The sequence below is a fragment of the Amphibalanus amphitrite genome, unplaced genomic scaffold (assembly GCF_019059575.1).
Source record: "Amphibalanus amphitrite isolate SeventyFive unplaced genomic scaffold, NRLGWU_Aamphi_draft 000305F_arrow, whole genome shotgun sequence".
Taxonomy (NCBI): Eukaryota; Metazoa; Arthropoda; class Thecostraca; order Balanomorpha; family Balanidae; genus Amphibalanus; species Amphibalanus amphitrite.
The window spans coordinates 216,545-230,808 of NW_024881800.1; the positions used below are offsets into that span (position 1 = coordinate 216,545).

The 14,264-nt window shown below is 52.9% G+C and overlaps 1 protein-coding gene across 2 annotated transcripts in view; it reads left to right on the plus strand.

Moving 5' to 3' along the window:
* LOC122387994 (ubiquitin carboxyl-terminal hydrolase 48-like) overlaps positions 1-14,264 on the plus strand; it is a 44,335-nt gene that overhangs the window by 22,128 nt on the left and 7,943 nt on the right. For both annotated transcript variants that reach the window (XM_043378720.1, XM_043378721.1), the window contains exon 17: positions 6,616-6,728. In XM_043378720.1, coding sequence (XP_043234655.1) covers positions 6,616-6,728 — 113 coding nt within the window. The remainder of the gene's footprint in view (positions 1-6,615; positions 6,729-14,264) is intronic.

Here is a 14,264-nt window from a genome sequence, read left to right on the forward strand (position 1 = left end):
CTGTGTTACCGTCTGTTGTCATGGCAACGGCGGCGGCAGCGCAGCGGCGGAAGAAAGAGGGAGAGAGCTGTGAAGTGGCAGTCACCTCTCGCCTCTCTTCCCTGTCATGTAGCTGTCAGCACCCGTCACGCGACCTGTCACAATGCCTGTCATACTGTCTGACACGCTGTGTGATATGTTCATCGCGCGACTCTGGCTGGTAGCTGTGGCGGCTGGTACTGTGCCGTGTTGTGCTTGCATTAGGTCATTTCACCGCACAACACAGCTCATAGAAATATAGTGCGGTACACTGCAGTATTGTGTAGCTCGCGATGTCAAATCACCATCGCCGATTTGACAAGACTAAGACAACCACGAGTGCCTGGGACGCTACCCAGCCCCCGACAGCCTTTCGACTGTCCTGCGCCAGCGTATCACCCAGCATACCACAAGCATCCGCTGTCAAGACCGGCGCGGTCCGCATTTCGTATGCAGACTGGGGCGGACGACCTACCGAGCGTAACCACTGGCGGTCACGGACAACCAAGCCGGGCTGGAGCGGCACGGAAAGGAACGGGGAACGGTGGTGATGGAACGGCACGGAACGGGGAACGGGTGGGTGATGGGGGGTGGTTATGGGTGCGGGGAGGGCTGGATGGTGCGTCGTTGGCCAGGTATGGTGCTGGGTGGAAAGGAGGTGAATGCTTTTTTAGAGGGATGTGGTGTATGAGAAATGTGTCTGAAATGAGATGCAGAACGGGGGCGGAGATAGCATAACAGAGTTGATCGAAAACTGATAAAGGTCTGACTTAAAAATCACATAGTTATGGATAATGGAGTCGGCATATGATGAATTCAGAAGACCAGTTGAGTCTGAGTGTTCATACTCAAGAAGATAAAGACGACTGTAAGGCACTGTTATAATTGCAGTGCGGACAATACCTAACCACACAGACCAGGGATGTCGGTTACTGACTTGGAGACAGCGGAGGAGCGGGGAGACGGTGCTGCTGACAGGCTGATGGACGGACGGTGATTATTGGCTGGCTGGGAGCGCCGGTGTGTGGGAACGGGTCTTACCAGACCGAGAGCCGTGGCCGAGTGGGGCTAAAGGATGGTTACTTCAGTGGTAAGACATGTGTGGAACCAGTACAGAACTTTGGATATTTGCACGTTTTTTTTTTGTCATTTCTATGCATAAATCCCTGAGTTTTATCTCACAATTGGCAAGTTCTTTATTCTGTTGTTATCACTGCCTACTCATCAGCTCAGTTCATAACCTGATACCGGGGACCTCTATAGTCATTTGGGCCGTCGTACTGATAGCGCTGCGTCCGGGCGCCGACTCTTCGTAATCCATTGTGCTGCTACTCCTATGACCCAAACGCTGACCTGTCCTTACTCATGATACCCGTGCGACCCAAACACCGACCCATCCTCACCCTGTGGCCCGTACTGATAGCCCTGTGCTGGAGACGCCGACCCGTCCTCACCCGTGATACCCCTGTGGCCCAAACGCCGCTCCGGCGCCTCTAAACTGGTCATCGATCGCCCCGGGGCAAAAACGGCGGCGTCGGGCGGCGTGACAAATTCAGACGTCACTGCCAGGGCTCACACCCCTCGCTCGTCCGCCGCTGCCCGGCGGCTCCGCGGTTCGGTGGGCCTCCCCGGGTCTCCCGAATGTCTCCCAGGCGTCTCTTCGTTGTCTCTTCGGTGTCTCATCGGCGTCTCTGCTGTCTTACGAGCTTACTGGCGCTATGCCTCATCGTCTCGAGATGTCTTGTCAGCCGTCTGCCGTCGTTTCCGTGACCTGCGATATTTGCGGGGTCTTCGGCGTCTCTTGTCCGTTAAGTCATGTCTCAGTGTCTCCTGCGCCTTCCTGCTGTTGTGCTCGGCGCATGTCTTCTCATTGCTGCCGGTGCGTCAGTAAGTTCTAAAATGCTGAATAGAATTATTTCAATCCCTTCTCTTTCCAACCCTTTTCGTCTGTGCCCGGTTTAAATTTCCGTCTCTCGTCTGCCTCTCGCGTGGCCGTCGGATTTCTCCCACCGGTCCATCCCCGGCCCGGGGAATAGGGGTAATGATGTGCGCATAACGCTGATGCATGGTTCGTGACTGTTGAGATTCGGCCAGGCCGTCGTTGCCGACGGTAATGGATCGTCGGCCGGTGGCTCCGCTGCGTCGCCACCGGCGGACGGCCGGGGCGTCGTTAGCTGATACAAATGACAGTGGTGGTGGTGGGAGAAGGGTGGTGGAGACTGGGGTATGGCGGTGGCGGTGAGGTGGCTGGGTCGAGGTTTAATGCGGGATTTGAGGTGCGAGGATGATGGAGAGGGATATTCGCACTCGCGAATGGGTGACGCAAATGTTCAGCACGCCAGGAGTGGTTGAGTTTCTTTCTTTTCACCTCTTGAGTTTTTAGATCTGCGACGGCACATGCGCGCTGCCGAATCTAGATGTTGCCAAGCGGCATGTCATTTTCGTAAATTCCCGAATTCACCGGTGGTTCACCTTGTCCTTGTCCTTGCAGAGGTCTCGCAGAGCCAAGTCTGACTGACCTGGTTTGACCCCGGTGACTCGGCATCCCCCCCGTCCCCGCCCCCTCACCGTCAGACAGACAGGTTCAACGGACGCGCCATTTTTTCGCGCGCACTTTTTGGGCGGCGTTTTTGCGCGGGCGGTTTTTGCGCGCGCCCGGAGACAGCGCAGGTCTGTTCTGGCGGCGGGCGGGGGCGGGGGCGGCCGAAATGCTTGGTTGCATCGCCGGCGGCGGGGACCGACAGCTGTGGCTGCCGCTGACGGCTCCGGGCTGAGTTGGACTGACGGGATGACGCAGAGGGTGACATGGGATGGGGTGCTTGAGGAGGGTATCGCATTGGCTATGGAAGAGGATCTATGGTTTGTCGCTGCTGCGAAAGACTGTTAGGGGGATTGGGGCTGGCTCTCTCTCTAGCGCTGGTGTGAGTTTCATGCTTCGGTGTTGCCATGAAGGACTATTCGGGGTCCATTCCGCTTAGCTTCAGTACATTGGCTTCAATGCTACTGCAAAGGACTGCTTGATATCTCTTCCTTCCAGCGCCGACATGAGGTCCACGCTGCCGTAGAGAGCTCCTTGGCGCTGTTCCACCCGGCGTCAGTATGAGTGAGTGCGTGACTTGCGCCATGGGTCCATCACCATCAGCGACCCGTGGCGATCCCGCCTCTCCCGAGCCGCGGCGGCGCATACCTGAGCGGCACGTGATTAAGCGATCAGACGGCGGCACGCTCAGCCTCATGAGGCAGGCCCTCCGCCGACAATGTCTCAGTCACGCTGAGGCCGGGGTCACTGACCTGAGTGCCTGTCATGGCTGACCCTACTCCTCCTCCGCTGAAGCTCGACCTCCGGCTCGCGGCAAAGTCAGAGGGAAAAAAGCTGCGCGCGGTTCGTCTGACGGTTGGCAGGTGGCGGCGGTTGGCGAGGTGGTTGGTTGTCTGTTTGGTGTGGATGAGAGGCGGTGTTTACTCAACTGTGGGGGCCGTGTCTCTTGGCTGCCCGGATGGCGAGGCCTAGGGGCATGGCGTCCTGTGTGGCGCACTGGCAGATGTGGTTTCCTCAGCTCACGCTATGCTGCTTACGGCGGGCTGAGTCCAACCGACTAAGCATACTAATTTCTCAACGATCGCCCTCATAATTGTTCGTTAGATTTTAGATAATTAAATTACGCTCTGCTCGATTGAAAGGCTTGTGAGCTGCTGTATAACTTTTGCATCTCGCACCCTTTTGGCTCACATGTCCTGCAAATAAATGTGATCTTCTCTAATCTCCAAAACAAACGCTGTCCGCCCCGGTTTTGCCGTGCCGGACTCTCATAATCTCGGCCCCCGTCCGTTTTTATCTGCCCATCCTCCGCTCTCCGTGTTCCATCTCCAAGCTTCTCCAGGCTGGAGTCAGTAGTTTATGATGACCAGCGAGTGACAGTGACGGTCACAGTCCACCCACCGGACAACGGGCAGTCCCTGCCGATAAATATCAGACATGTTTAGATGCATCCGAGCTTTCCAGCTTTCCATAGCCCGCCACCACCGACGCACATAATTAAAGATCGGCGCTGAGCTCCGTTAGCCAGGACTTTCTTTGAAAGCTGACATTTATCTACGCCTATCGTTTGTGTTTCACATTGCAGTTGATCCGTTAAAAATGTTTTAACGGGAATGCACCGGATTGCTATTTCATATCAGCATATTTTCTATCCTTTCAGCAGCTCCTGCATCGTCAGACGGATTAACCGCGTCTCGTCGGTCGGTGCTGTCATCTCAACCAATGCCGACTTGTCTGGTCTTCACAGACGTTTGCGCTCAGCCGCTCAGACGTTGCGATGCTTCTCTGCGCGGTCGATCGCTGTTCGTTTGGACGGGAAATATCGGACTGCCGTGTTGTGGAGCTGGCTCTGGCACACTGTTCTGTTTTTGCTGCCCACGTTAGCGGGAGCTGATCACGCTAATGAACAGCGCCGGAACAGTGCGGCTTCCGAGTTAGGACTGTGTTGGTGGACTGTTGGCCGGTGTGTCTCTCCCTATTGACTGCTGTTAACTACGTGGAATTCATTGACGTTATCCGGTGGGTATTCAATTAAAAAAATCAGCATCTAGGATGCCGATGGATAATGGCCACTGATTTTACACCAACAAGAGACAGCACTTTTCTCTAACACATTGCTAGGTCGATCATGGATATTTTATCCCACAAGTTAGCTGGGTATGCCCATCGAGACACGTTCCTGTATCGGTTACGCTGTCTCCTGGTCGGCCCCTATATGGAACCCGCTCCCGCCCTATGCCTCGTTTGGTCATCATCGATCATGAGCCTGCACAGGGCCGTCAACTGTGACCCGGCCACCCCGCGGTAAAAACCGGCGGACTTTCGCCCCCTGAATGGAATCTGCTCGATAACGCAAAAAGACGCCGCCGGCCTACTTTGGGCGGCGCTGATCTGTAAGGCTGGCGTATGGGCAGTGTGTGCGCCACATGGAGACCCTTTCTAGGGATGATGATGTGCGGGTTTGTGACCTGACCTCGGGGTCACCGCTGTGTGTGGTGGGGCTAAAGTGACACACTTCTCATTCGCATTCCGCTCTGTATCCGCTTAACACGCCCACCGACGGGGGGGGGGGGCGGATATCCGCCCCCTGAGGTTTTTCGTGGATAGCGGGAAATACGCGCCGCGGAATTTGGTACGACTATTCTCTCATCAATTTTACTCATGGTGTGCAAGTTTGAACCTCCTAACTTTTAAGGTCAGGTCACCAGGTCACTTTGAATGACCCAACCTCAAGACACTTTTTTGCAACTTTGTCACCGTGCCAGAGCTACAGTAGATGTCGGAGGCCTTTGAAAGTCGCAGGATGTTATTAGGTCATAAGTAGCTACAATTTGTATATCTCGGAATTTTGATGTCGGTGACATAAGGTCAGGTCAATTTCGCGACCTCCCCATTATAAGTCAATGGGGGAAAAATCAACTCCCTGTTTTTACCACTAAAACGGGTCGGAATGGCCCCATATACCATACATGACTTCATATACGATCAACCTTCACTACCTTGAGGTCTGTTTTGCTGTTGGGAAGCTGTAAGGTCATGTGACGTCATCAAAGGCCACCAGCGGTTTTTTGCCAATAACTCCGTACAGGAACAAGATACAGCCGCGCGGATGGTCTCATTGTGTTCAGCTCGTCAAGACGCATCGAATGATATACATGATGACCTCGAGGTCACGTGACCTGAGGTCAACCTTTGACCTTGACCTTTCGAGGTCAACATATATATCATTCGATGCGGATTGACGAGAGGATCACGATGATGCCCTTAGTTTGTTCCTATCTTGACTAATTCGAAAGTTATTCGAGAAAAACTCTCTCCATATCTAGCGCCGCCATTTTGACTTTTTCGACCCCTGTGACGTCATCTTTGATCTGACCTGAAAATGACCTTATTAAAAATTGTAGACCTTGTCCGTGCGTATCCGATGCCGTTTACCGCTTGTCGCTATCTTGCTTCGTTCTCGAGATCTCATGGGGGGGGGCGGTCATCCGCCCCCCCCCCCGTCGGTGCGAAGTTGGCGCAGACCCCCATCGGTGCGCGGGTTAAGAGTCACTCCTGCAACATTCATCACAATTTCTATGGTGTAATTATAGCGATTCTGTTCAGAAAGGCTTCTGGTTGTACCGAGACTTGTATGGTACTTAATTTTTGCTTTTCGACCACTTAGAGACTGAGTGGTTTGAGAAAACTCTTGTTGCTAGCTCATTCTAATTAGTGCATTGCCCACCTGAGTTGGATACCGAAGTCATATTTCCTTGTTTTAGGGCTTGAATGCTCAGTGGAACCCAGCACAGTAAAAACCTGCATGGAAACAGTCAACACAGTTTTTTTCGGTATCGGATGTCAAATTAATTTATCGATAAGGAGCATGCCACTAGACGCAGTTCCTTTACTAAAAGCTCGTGATTTTTCGAAAAATCTTCATTTTCTTGTCTTTCACTTCACTTCTGGTAGACATTGGTTCACTACCTTCCTTTATATCAGCAGATTGTATGCGCTCTAGTATTTTGCTCTTCGACTGGAAAGTATAACGACCTAATTTCATCTGTGTTTTCCAGGATGGTGTTTCTGCACGACTGGGAGTGGGACATTGTGAAGCGGTCCGGTCACGACGGCTGTGAGGTGATCATCACGAGGACAGAGGGCGACCCGACCCTCGCCACCCAACCAGGTAAGTCGGACTGGTTTGTGAGGTGATCATCACGAGAACAGAGGGCGATTCGATGCTCGCCACCCAACCAGGTAAGTGGGGTCACATCGGTGGAGGGACTGGTTTGTGAGGTGATGATCACGAAGACAGAGGGAGATCCGACCCTCGCCACTCACCCCGGTGAGTCGGATCATATCGGCCTGTCTGGACTCTTCACGACCTCTGGTGAAGCTTTATCCAGCTGCCGCAAATCTTTCGGGGGATTACATTTCCATCATGTTTGTTTCTCTATACTACAAGATGTGGGAGACTTTCACACCATAGCTCTTGCCCTCCCCTCTCCCACATTTCTAATCTTTGACGGCATCTGGTGACGTTCGTGCCCTATTTGCTCCCCTGCCGAAGCTGTCTCCCTATCTTCCCAATGACAAACGCTACTCTATTAACGCCTAATGGTCAGCAGAGGTCCCGATTGATTCACTCTGGTCGCACTTTTGTTGGGCGCGTGTGCGGCCTTCCAATCGAGCAGCGGCGGCCGCCGGCCGGCTGGCCAGTTGGGACATTGGTCACGTTTGATCTGCCGTTGGGGCAGCGTGGGGAGAGAGTGTACCCCTTTGTACCCCGTGATCGGTCGCGCGGAGTAGCGATGAGCCGTGTCGTGTTAGATGGGGGGAGATGAAGTGAGGAGCGCGAACGAGTTGTGAGCTCCCGGCTCGGGCGGAGAGGGTCGAGGTGGGGAAGGGTGGAGGGGTAGATGGTGCTTGATAAAGGGGTTCAGTTAACAGGCGTGAGAAATATGGACATTGAATAAATCAGCTGTATAGGAAACACGTCAACACAGGTGTTGCAATTTTTATAGGCTGCAGGTGGTTCGTTGAGATATCGGATCAAGTCGGGAATAGGCTGCTTCCAAATTCGCTTTTCTGCGCCGCGCTTGTTCATCCATCCATGACCCTCTTATGAGCTTCGACTCACGCCTCTCGATCTGCACCGTACCGTCCACGTCCCTCCGTCATTGTCCCTCTTGCAGTGTCCCCCGTCTCCGCCCGTCAATCCCTGTCCCTTCGTTCCTGTCCCTCGATCTGCACCTTGCCGGCAGTGTTCTTCGTCACTCCGTGTCCCTCCGTCCCTGCCTCCATCCCTCCGTCCACGTTCCTCCGTCTCTGCTCCTCCGTCTGCGTCCCTCCCGTGCCCCTCCTTCAATGTCCGCACCGACACTGCCCGCTCCCAGACGGTGATTTATCAGCTCTGCGGGCTGATTGCGGCCGTCTGCCGTCTACCGCTCCCCACAGCCGCGGCGCGCCGGCCCTAATTCGCGCCGTGCTCCTCATCGCCTTGTCCACGCCGCCGCGCCGGCCGGCTCATTTCAACAGACGCGTCGTTGGCGAACGAAGGGACAGTGATGCTGACTGCGACGGCCGCGACGCCGGGAGGGGTAGAGGGGAGGGCTAGGGAGTTGAAAGTCAAGGGGTGATACGTTGAACAGGTGGGGGGGGGGGGGTATCGCCTGTTACAATCATAGACAATGATGCAATGAAATTGCCGGTCCCGTAGCTCAGTTGGTTAGAGCGTTGGACTCCGCGTGGTGAGAGCACGCGTTCCCGGTTATGACAGTCCGGGTTCGAAGCGCGACGGGCGCTCGACATTTATGGGCCTCCTGACAGGTATGGCTGCGGTTGGTGGCAGGCCGTAGCCAGGCGAAGTCAGCGAGGGGACCGGCCGTGCGCGGCTTTGTGCGCACATTAAACTTTGGACTCTAAATTCTGCCATAGAATCGGAATTGCGCGATCGGAGGGTAGAGGGCAGGGTCATCGCAACAAGCTTCGCTTAGCGGTGGCTCTGTCCTTGTGAATCCTTCCCATCAAAAGGTTCGGACTAAATTTATAAAAAAAATGAAGTGCAGTAAAATTGCAGCGGCCAGCGGGTCTGTGAAATCGTTTGAGACTTCGAGACTACTGTCCGCATGAGTCGATGACTGAACCCCTAGAGGTTGTTGACGCCTCAAAACGACTCGCTTATGAACAATGCCCGAGCGGCGCCCCTCGCATCCGTCCGAGACGTTTCCTTCCTGTTTGCGACTTTTGTTGTGGCGACGATTTTTGGCGGGTGGTCCGCGCCGCTGGTTTCATCCGCTGCTCGAGCCTCGGTCTGAGGTTAAAGCTCTCTCGGCTCTGTGGGGACCGCTGGTGACCACCCGACATGTCGGATCGACTAGAAGCCGCGCCACCGGCGGCGACCGCGGCGGCTTCACAGCGTGGGGCGCCAGCTAATGGATGACGCTTCAGCCGGCGGCGGCGGGGCGATCCGTCATCGGAGCGGGGACGTCATCAGAGAGCCGGCGGAGGTGGCACCGTCCCGGCCGGCGCAGACAGAAGAATGACCGCTCGGAGCGAATGGACAGCGCCTGAGAGCGAGTCAGGCCGGTTTGGAGAAGAGGGGTCCTCAGTCTCACACGCCAGCCTGATATTGAAACGAGACTCGGTGGTGGAACAATGGGGAAGCCACCGACGCTCGTGGTTTAGAACGGAACTGATTTTGGCAGGGCGAGGCGCGAAGAGAAGGGGAGAGATGTGGCATCTCCCGCCTACTTTCAGAAGCAGGCGTTCCTGAAGTGGCGTTGTTTGGTTGGGTGTGGGAAGATGACAGGAGAGGACTTTCAACACAAAAAAAGCTCAATGGTTAAAGACGGATTAATTTTTTTTCTGTGGAGCGCTGGCGACCCAGCAGATCATGAGCGGAGTCGGTGTAAACTAATTGGGTCCACGGGTGAGGTGTGATGGTCGTGCGCTGAGATCTTCTCTTTAGGGTACCTGTGGAATGCTCTAACGATTTGTGGCTCCTGTTTAACATCGTAAAACTAATGTGAAATAGCGAGTAAACCCACAAAAACCCGGGCGTGCCACCGTCAAATCATTCAAGCCATTCTTAAACATGGCTCTGCAACGCATTAGCATTCTATGGCGCGTGGATCTGAAATCAAACAGTAGCGTTTACTACGGTTGTATCCCGTAAACATTCCATCCATTGATTGGTGCAGGAGCCATGCACCATTATACCACCGCTGCCATGCAGTAAATCCTACCGTTGACCGCGCTCTCAGGGGGCCATAAAACTTCTTTGGTCCCGTTCCGCCTCTTAGCGCCGTCACACGCTGAGCTCTCCCCTCGCTCCTCCCTTCCTCTCGGCTCCCCGGGGGCCGAGCGAACCGGAATAAACCTTCGACGGAGACGGCGACGGAGATGACAGTAAGCGCTCCTACTTTTGCGCCCTCGTCTGATGTGAAAATGACGAGCCCGCCGGCCGGCTGTCTCAGTGTAACCGGCCTCGAACCACTTCACTAGTGTCCGAGGGCTACTGAGCTATCTTGTCCCACTATGCCCGCTCTGTAAACACGGTGTTGTACACGAGTCGGCGCTTTGCGCCGATCGTAAATGTTTTTGAGAGGGACAAAACTGAGCCGCCGGTGGCGGTGAGAAAAAGTTATCGTGCTAATAAATGGAGAGTCTCGCGTCCCCTCAGAGGCTGTATTCTGGCTCTCTGGGGAGCGGAGTTCGTTAGTGCTATTAATTGTACTCCCGACTGGTCATTTGGAGCTTCTGTTGGCCTGAGAAAGCCAAAGACGAGGCGTGGTTCTTTGGTCGCCAGGGCGTCCGATCGTCTTTTGAAGCGTGCTCGGGCGGCAGCATTGACCGATGTCTCGATCGATCGGCTTTTTGCGGGCCGGCGGACTTCGAGACGAACGCCTCGTGAATTAGTGGTGACGTATGCCTTCGCTATCAAGGTCGTCGGACGCTGTTGTACCGTTCGTTCGACGTTGTATCATGTTACTACGCCCACTTATTATGTAGGTATCCTTCTGCGCTCTGCTCCTACTGTTGCTATTCCGCTATTCTCTCGTATACCTCCGTACAAAAAGGCCCTTTGCTGCGGTAATCTCACCCGTTTTCGCCCATTTGGGTAATTTTCAGTCGATTTGAGTTGTTTTGCGCGTTCATTTGCACCCTCTTATGGCGATTATTGGCACCCCAGGCGATGACACAAAGCTCACCTCCCTGTCAGGTCGGACACCTGAATCAGGCGTCATGAGTCATGGGTCATGGGTCATGGGCCGGTCACGGGTCGCTGCTGAGGTCAGGTCTGGTCCGCGCGGCGGTGCCGTTTCTGACGCGGGGTGTGGGAGGCGCGTGGGAGCCCTCGGTCGGCCCGGGCCGGTTTTTGCACACGCCCCGGGCCGCCTGGCACCGGCACCGTCTCCAGGCCAGGTCGGCGCCCTTCAGTCGCCAGGGAGGGCAGGAGGCGAGAGAGATGTGGTGTCAGGGGACATGGGGCTGGTTTTAGGCTGGATTTTGGATTATTGCGATGACGCTTGCTTTCCAGGTCTCATGACTGATAATAAATCATGATCTCGTCATCATTCGCTAAAATGAAACCTCGATATCGTTTTATTTTGCATACATATAGTTGTGTTTCGGTAGACATTCCGCTAACCCTGAGTAGTCATTTTTTACGAAGCACTATTATTTATGGACGTTGAGAAGGCTCAGTGGTTGCGTCTGCCTCTCCGGTCTCACCCTGCCGCTCGGGCTGTCAACCTTAGAGATGTCAATCGGATACCAACTTTTTGGTATACCGATACCAAACCGATACCAACTTGGTATTTGGTATTTCAATCCTAATGTGTTTGGTATTTTGTTGGTATTATGAACCCTTTCTAATGTATAAGAGGCTAAGAAATTGGTAAAAAGTTGGTATTTCCCTCATCTTTCAAAGTTGATTCGGTTTCGGTATTTTCCCACGGTTTTGGTTGGTATTTGGTTTGGTATCGGTATTCCGATTTTCTGTAATTGACATCACTAGTCAACCTCACCTCTCGACTGTTCCCGTACGTCAGTTCTGGCGCCGCCGGTGTGTCACTACCCTGCACTCCTGTCCCTCTCCTGTCCCTCCGCTCTCCCTCTCCTGTCCCTCTCCTGTCCCCTCCGAGTCCGCCGCTCCACCGTCCAGTGGCCGGCCGACACCAATCTAAGCTCGACATGCCTCCGAATCATTTACCGCCGGCAAAAACCATCATTGAAAATGCATTAGGGCCGGCGGCGCAGGACATTCGACAAAAACCTAACGATCTCGGTGATGGATGCGGCACTGCTCGGCCGCCGAGAAAAATTACCCCGAATTGAAAGAAACGGCACACGAACCGAGCAGTCGGCCGCCGGAGGCGAGTCGGCGCCGCTTCCGGGACTGGGGACGGTGGGGGTTTACCCGGGGAGAGAGGATTTTCAGCCCTGGGGTCGGGGATTCCGGGCTTTGAGAGCGGCCGATGTCCATCGTTTTAGAGAAAGGAGTGCGGGTTAACGGCTTCAAGCTCAGCTCGAGAGTTAGAGGTCGTGCTTGCCAACCCCTGATTCGTATATTATGGATCTAAATAAGATGCTGGGACTGGCTCGAGGCCCGTGAACCCAATTGTTTGCTGCTGTAATTCCTGATTAGCTCTGTCGTTGTTTACATGTTAAATAAAAAATATATGATCTTAAGTGAACCTTTCGGCTTTCACTGATCACATCCAATGTATCACATCTGCTGCCTTGCGTAAACCCATTACACCATTTATACGGTGTAAGCCTGGCTATGTTGCGTGTATGAGTGTAATCCCCAGTATCGAGCTCACTGTTCACCCCCTCTTCACGTGACCATCTCACACCTGTGCCCTCCCGTGTTAGGTTCCTGTGAACAGCACAGGGCGGGACGCTCCGTTTGACATACGAGACCGACAGTTCCGTCATTTCGCTGATAAATGGCGGTATCCACGCACGGCCTATCGCCCGGGGTGCGTGTATTGACCTGTGGAGGTAAAAAGTGAGATAGTCTGCCACCGTCGGTGCTCTAAACTACAGGGTGTCCCAGAATTACCCGGACATTTATTTTCTGGCTAAAAGTACGATTGCGCTCGATTCTAATGATATACAAGCATCATACTTTTATAAGATATCCCTTAGCTATCGAGCTTGAGGACTGTGTGCTTTTGGTGACCGGTAACGACTCGAGTCAAATATTATCCAGAGTCAAGTAAGAGTAGTACTTTTCCGTTTTCAGCTTAAGCCACTAATAGGCAACCATGGTGAATCAACTCCCGTTTTCAACTTTGTAAACGGACTTTCGGCATGGTTTTTGCTAGAGAGCTTCAGCAGCTCATCTGCAAGCAGTTAGGATTGAGCAAAGCGCAATTATATCAGCTAACGAAGCCAGAGAGAGCAAGAGATAAACCTGATTGACAAGCTTGGGCTCGGCCAAAAGGGCCATGCACCAGTTGTCAAACGGGTGGTTGCTTGTCATGGACAACAAACGTCACTGATCTAGCTAAAAACTAGCTAAACGATAGATCAGGATTATCTAAAGAACATCAGTCTACTTTCCACCACTATCTTCGCAAAATTTTGGAATTTGGGGTCCCTCGCCTGAAAAATATGCGAAAGCTACGGGAAAAGCAGCGAAAATCACTACAATGCATCCCAAAAATATAATTTATACAACAAAAAATTAAATTGAAGCACACTTTGTGGTCTAACGAAGGTATTCTGTCATTTGAACCGCCCGAAAAAGGCGTGTGTGAACGTCAGATGGCTACAACGCCCCAACAGCAGAGACGGCCAGGCACCCGTCGAAAATCAAATTGTGAGACATTTTGAGCCACCGTGCACTCATTGGGCTTGATATGATGGCCCAAAGACAACCGTTAGCACAGAGTACTACTGCGGTAATATTCTACCAGTAAAAAAACTGGATGCCGTAAGCCAAATGGCCATGAAAGGGTTTGTTTTGGAAACCAAATCTGTTGGAAGCCAAAGGTCCTGCCATGTTCAGACATGGAGCTTCTCCACTTCAGATGTAAAAACGCGGCAAAAGTGGTGTAGGCAGCAATTTTTGTTTTGGGGGATAATGCCTTATGACCTGGGAACACTTTGATGTTAAGTTTATCTTATATGATCGTATTATCCTCCGGCAACAGGTCAAAGAAAACAGGCCTTCACCCAGTTTCGGGAGAGCCGTAAAACAACTGAGACCAGCAATGGCTGGCATTTTCAATCATTGTCGGCTGATCTTGTAACAAGCGCATCTATTGCATGTGCTACTTCACAGCCACCCTAGTTGACTATATAGGACAATAAATAGAAAAAAGCGCAATCATGTTTGCCTTATTTTATACGCTAATTAACAATGTCCGGGTAATTCTGGGACACCCTGTATGACTGAGGTCGGGTTTTGGTACGTGCCCGTCAGGTGATACACCCAATCACCCACTAAAGTGATTTACTGTGCTTGAAGGAAAACGATAGGGGATTACTTGTTCTTTGAGAGCATTGGAATTATGATTCCATCCATCTTTCCATTCATGAATTTTACACACCAATTCGTAGGCATCATCCTGGTCGTCAATAACCTCTTGCTCGTACGGGTTTACTTTGAAGTGACTAGTGAGTGATAAACCAAAAGTCTGTTAGCTAAATGCAGCGAGAGACTTCTGGCGAAAGCACACGAGCCAAGCCCATCTACCGGGCCACT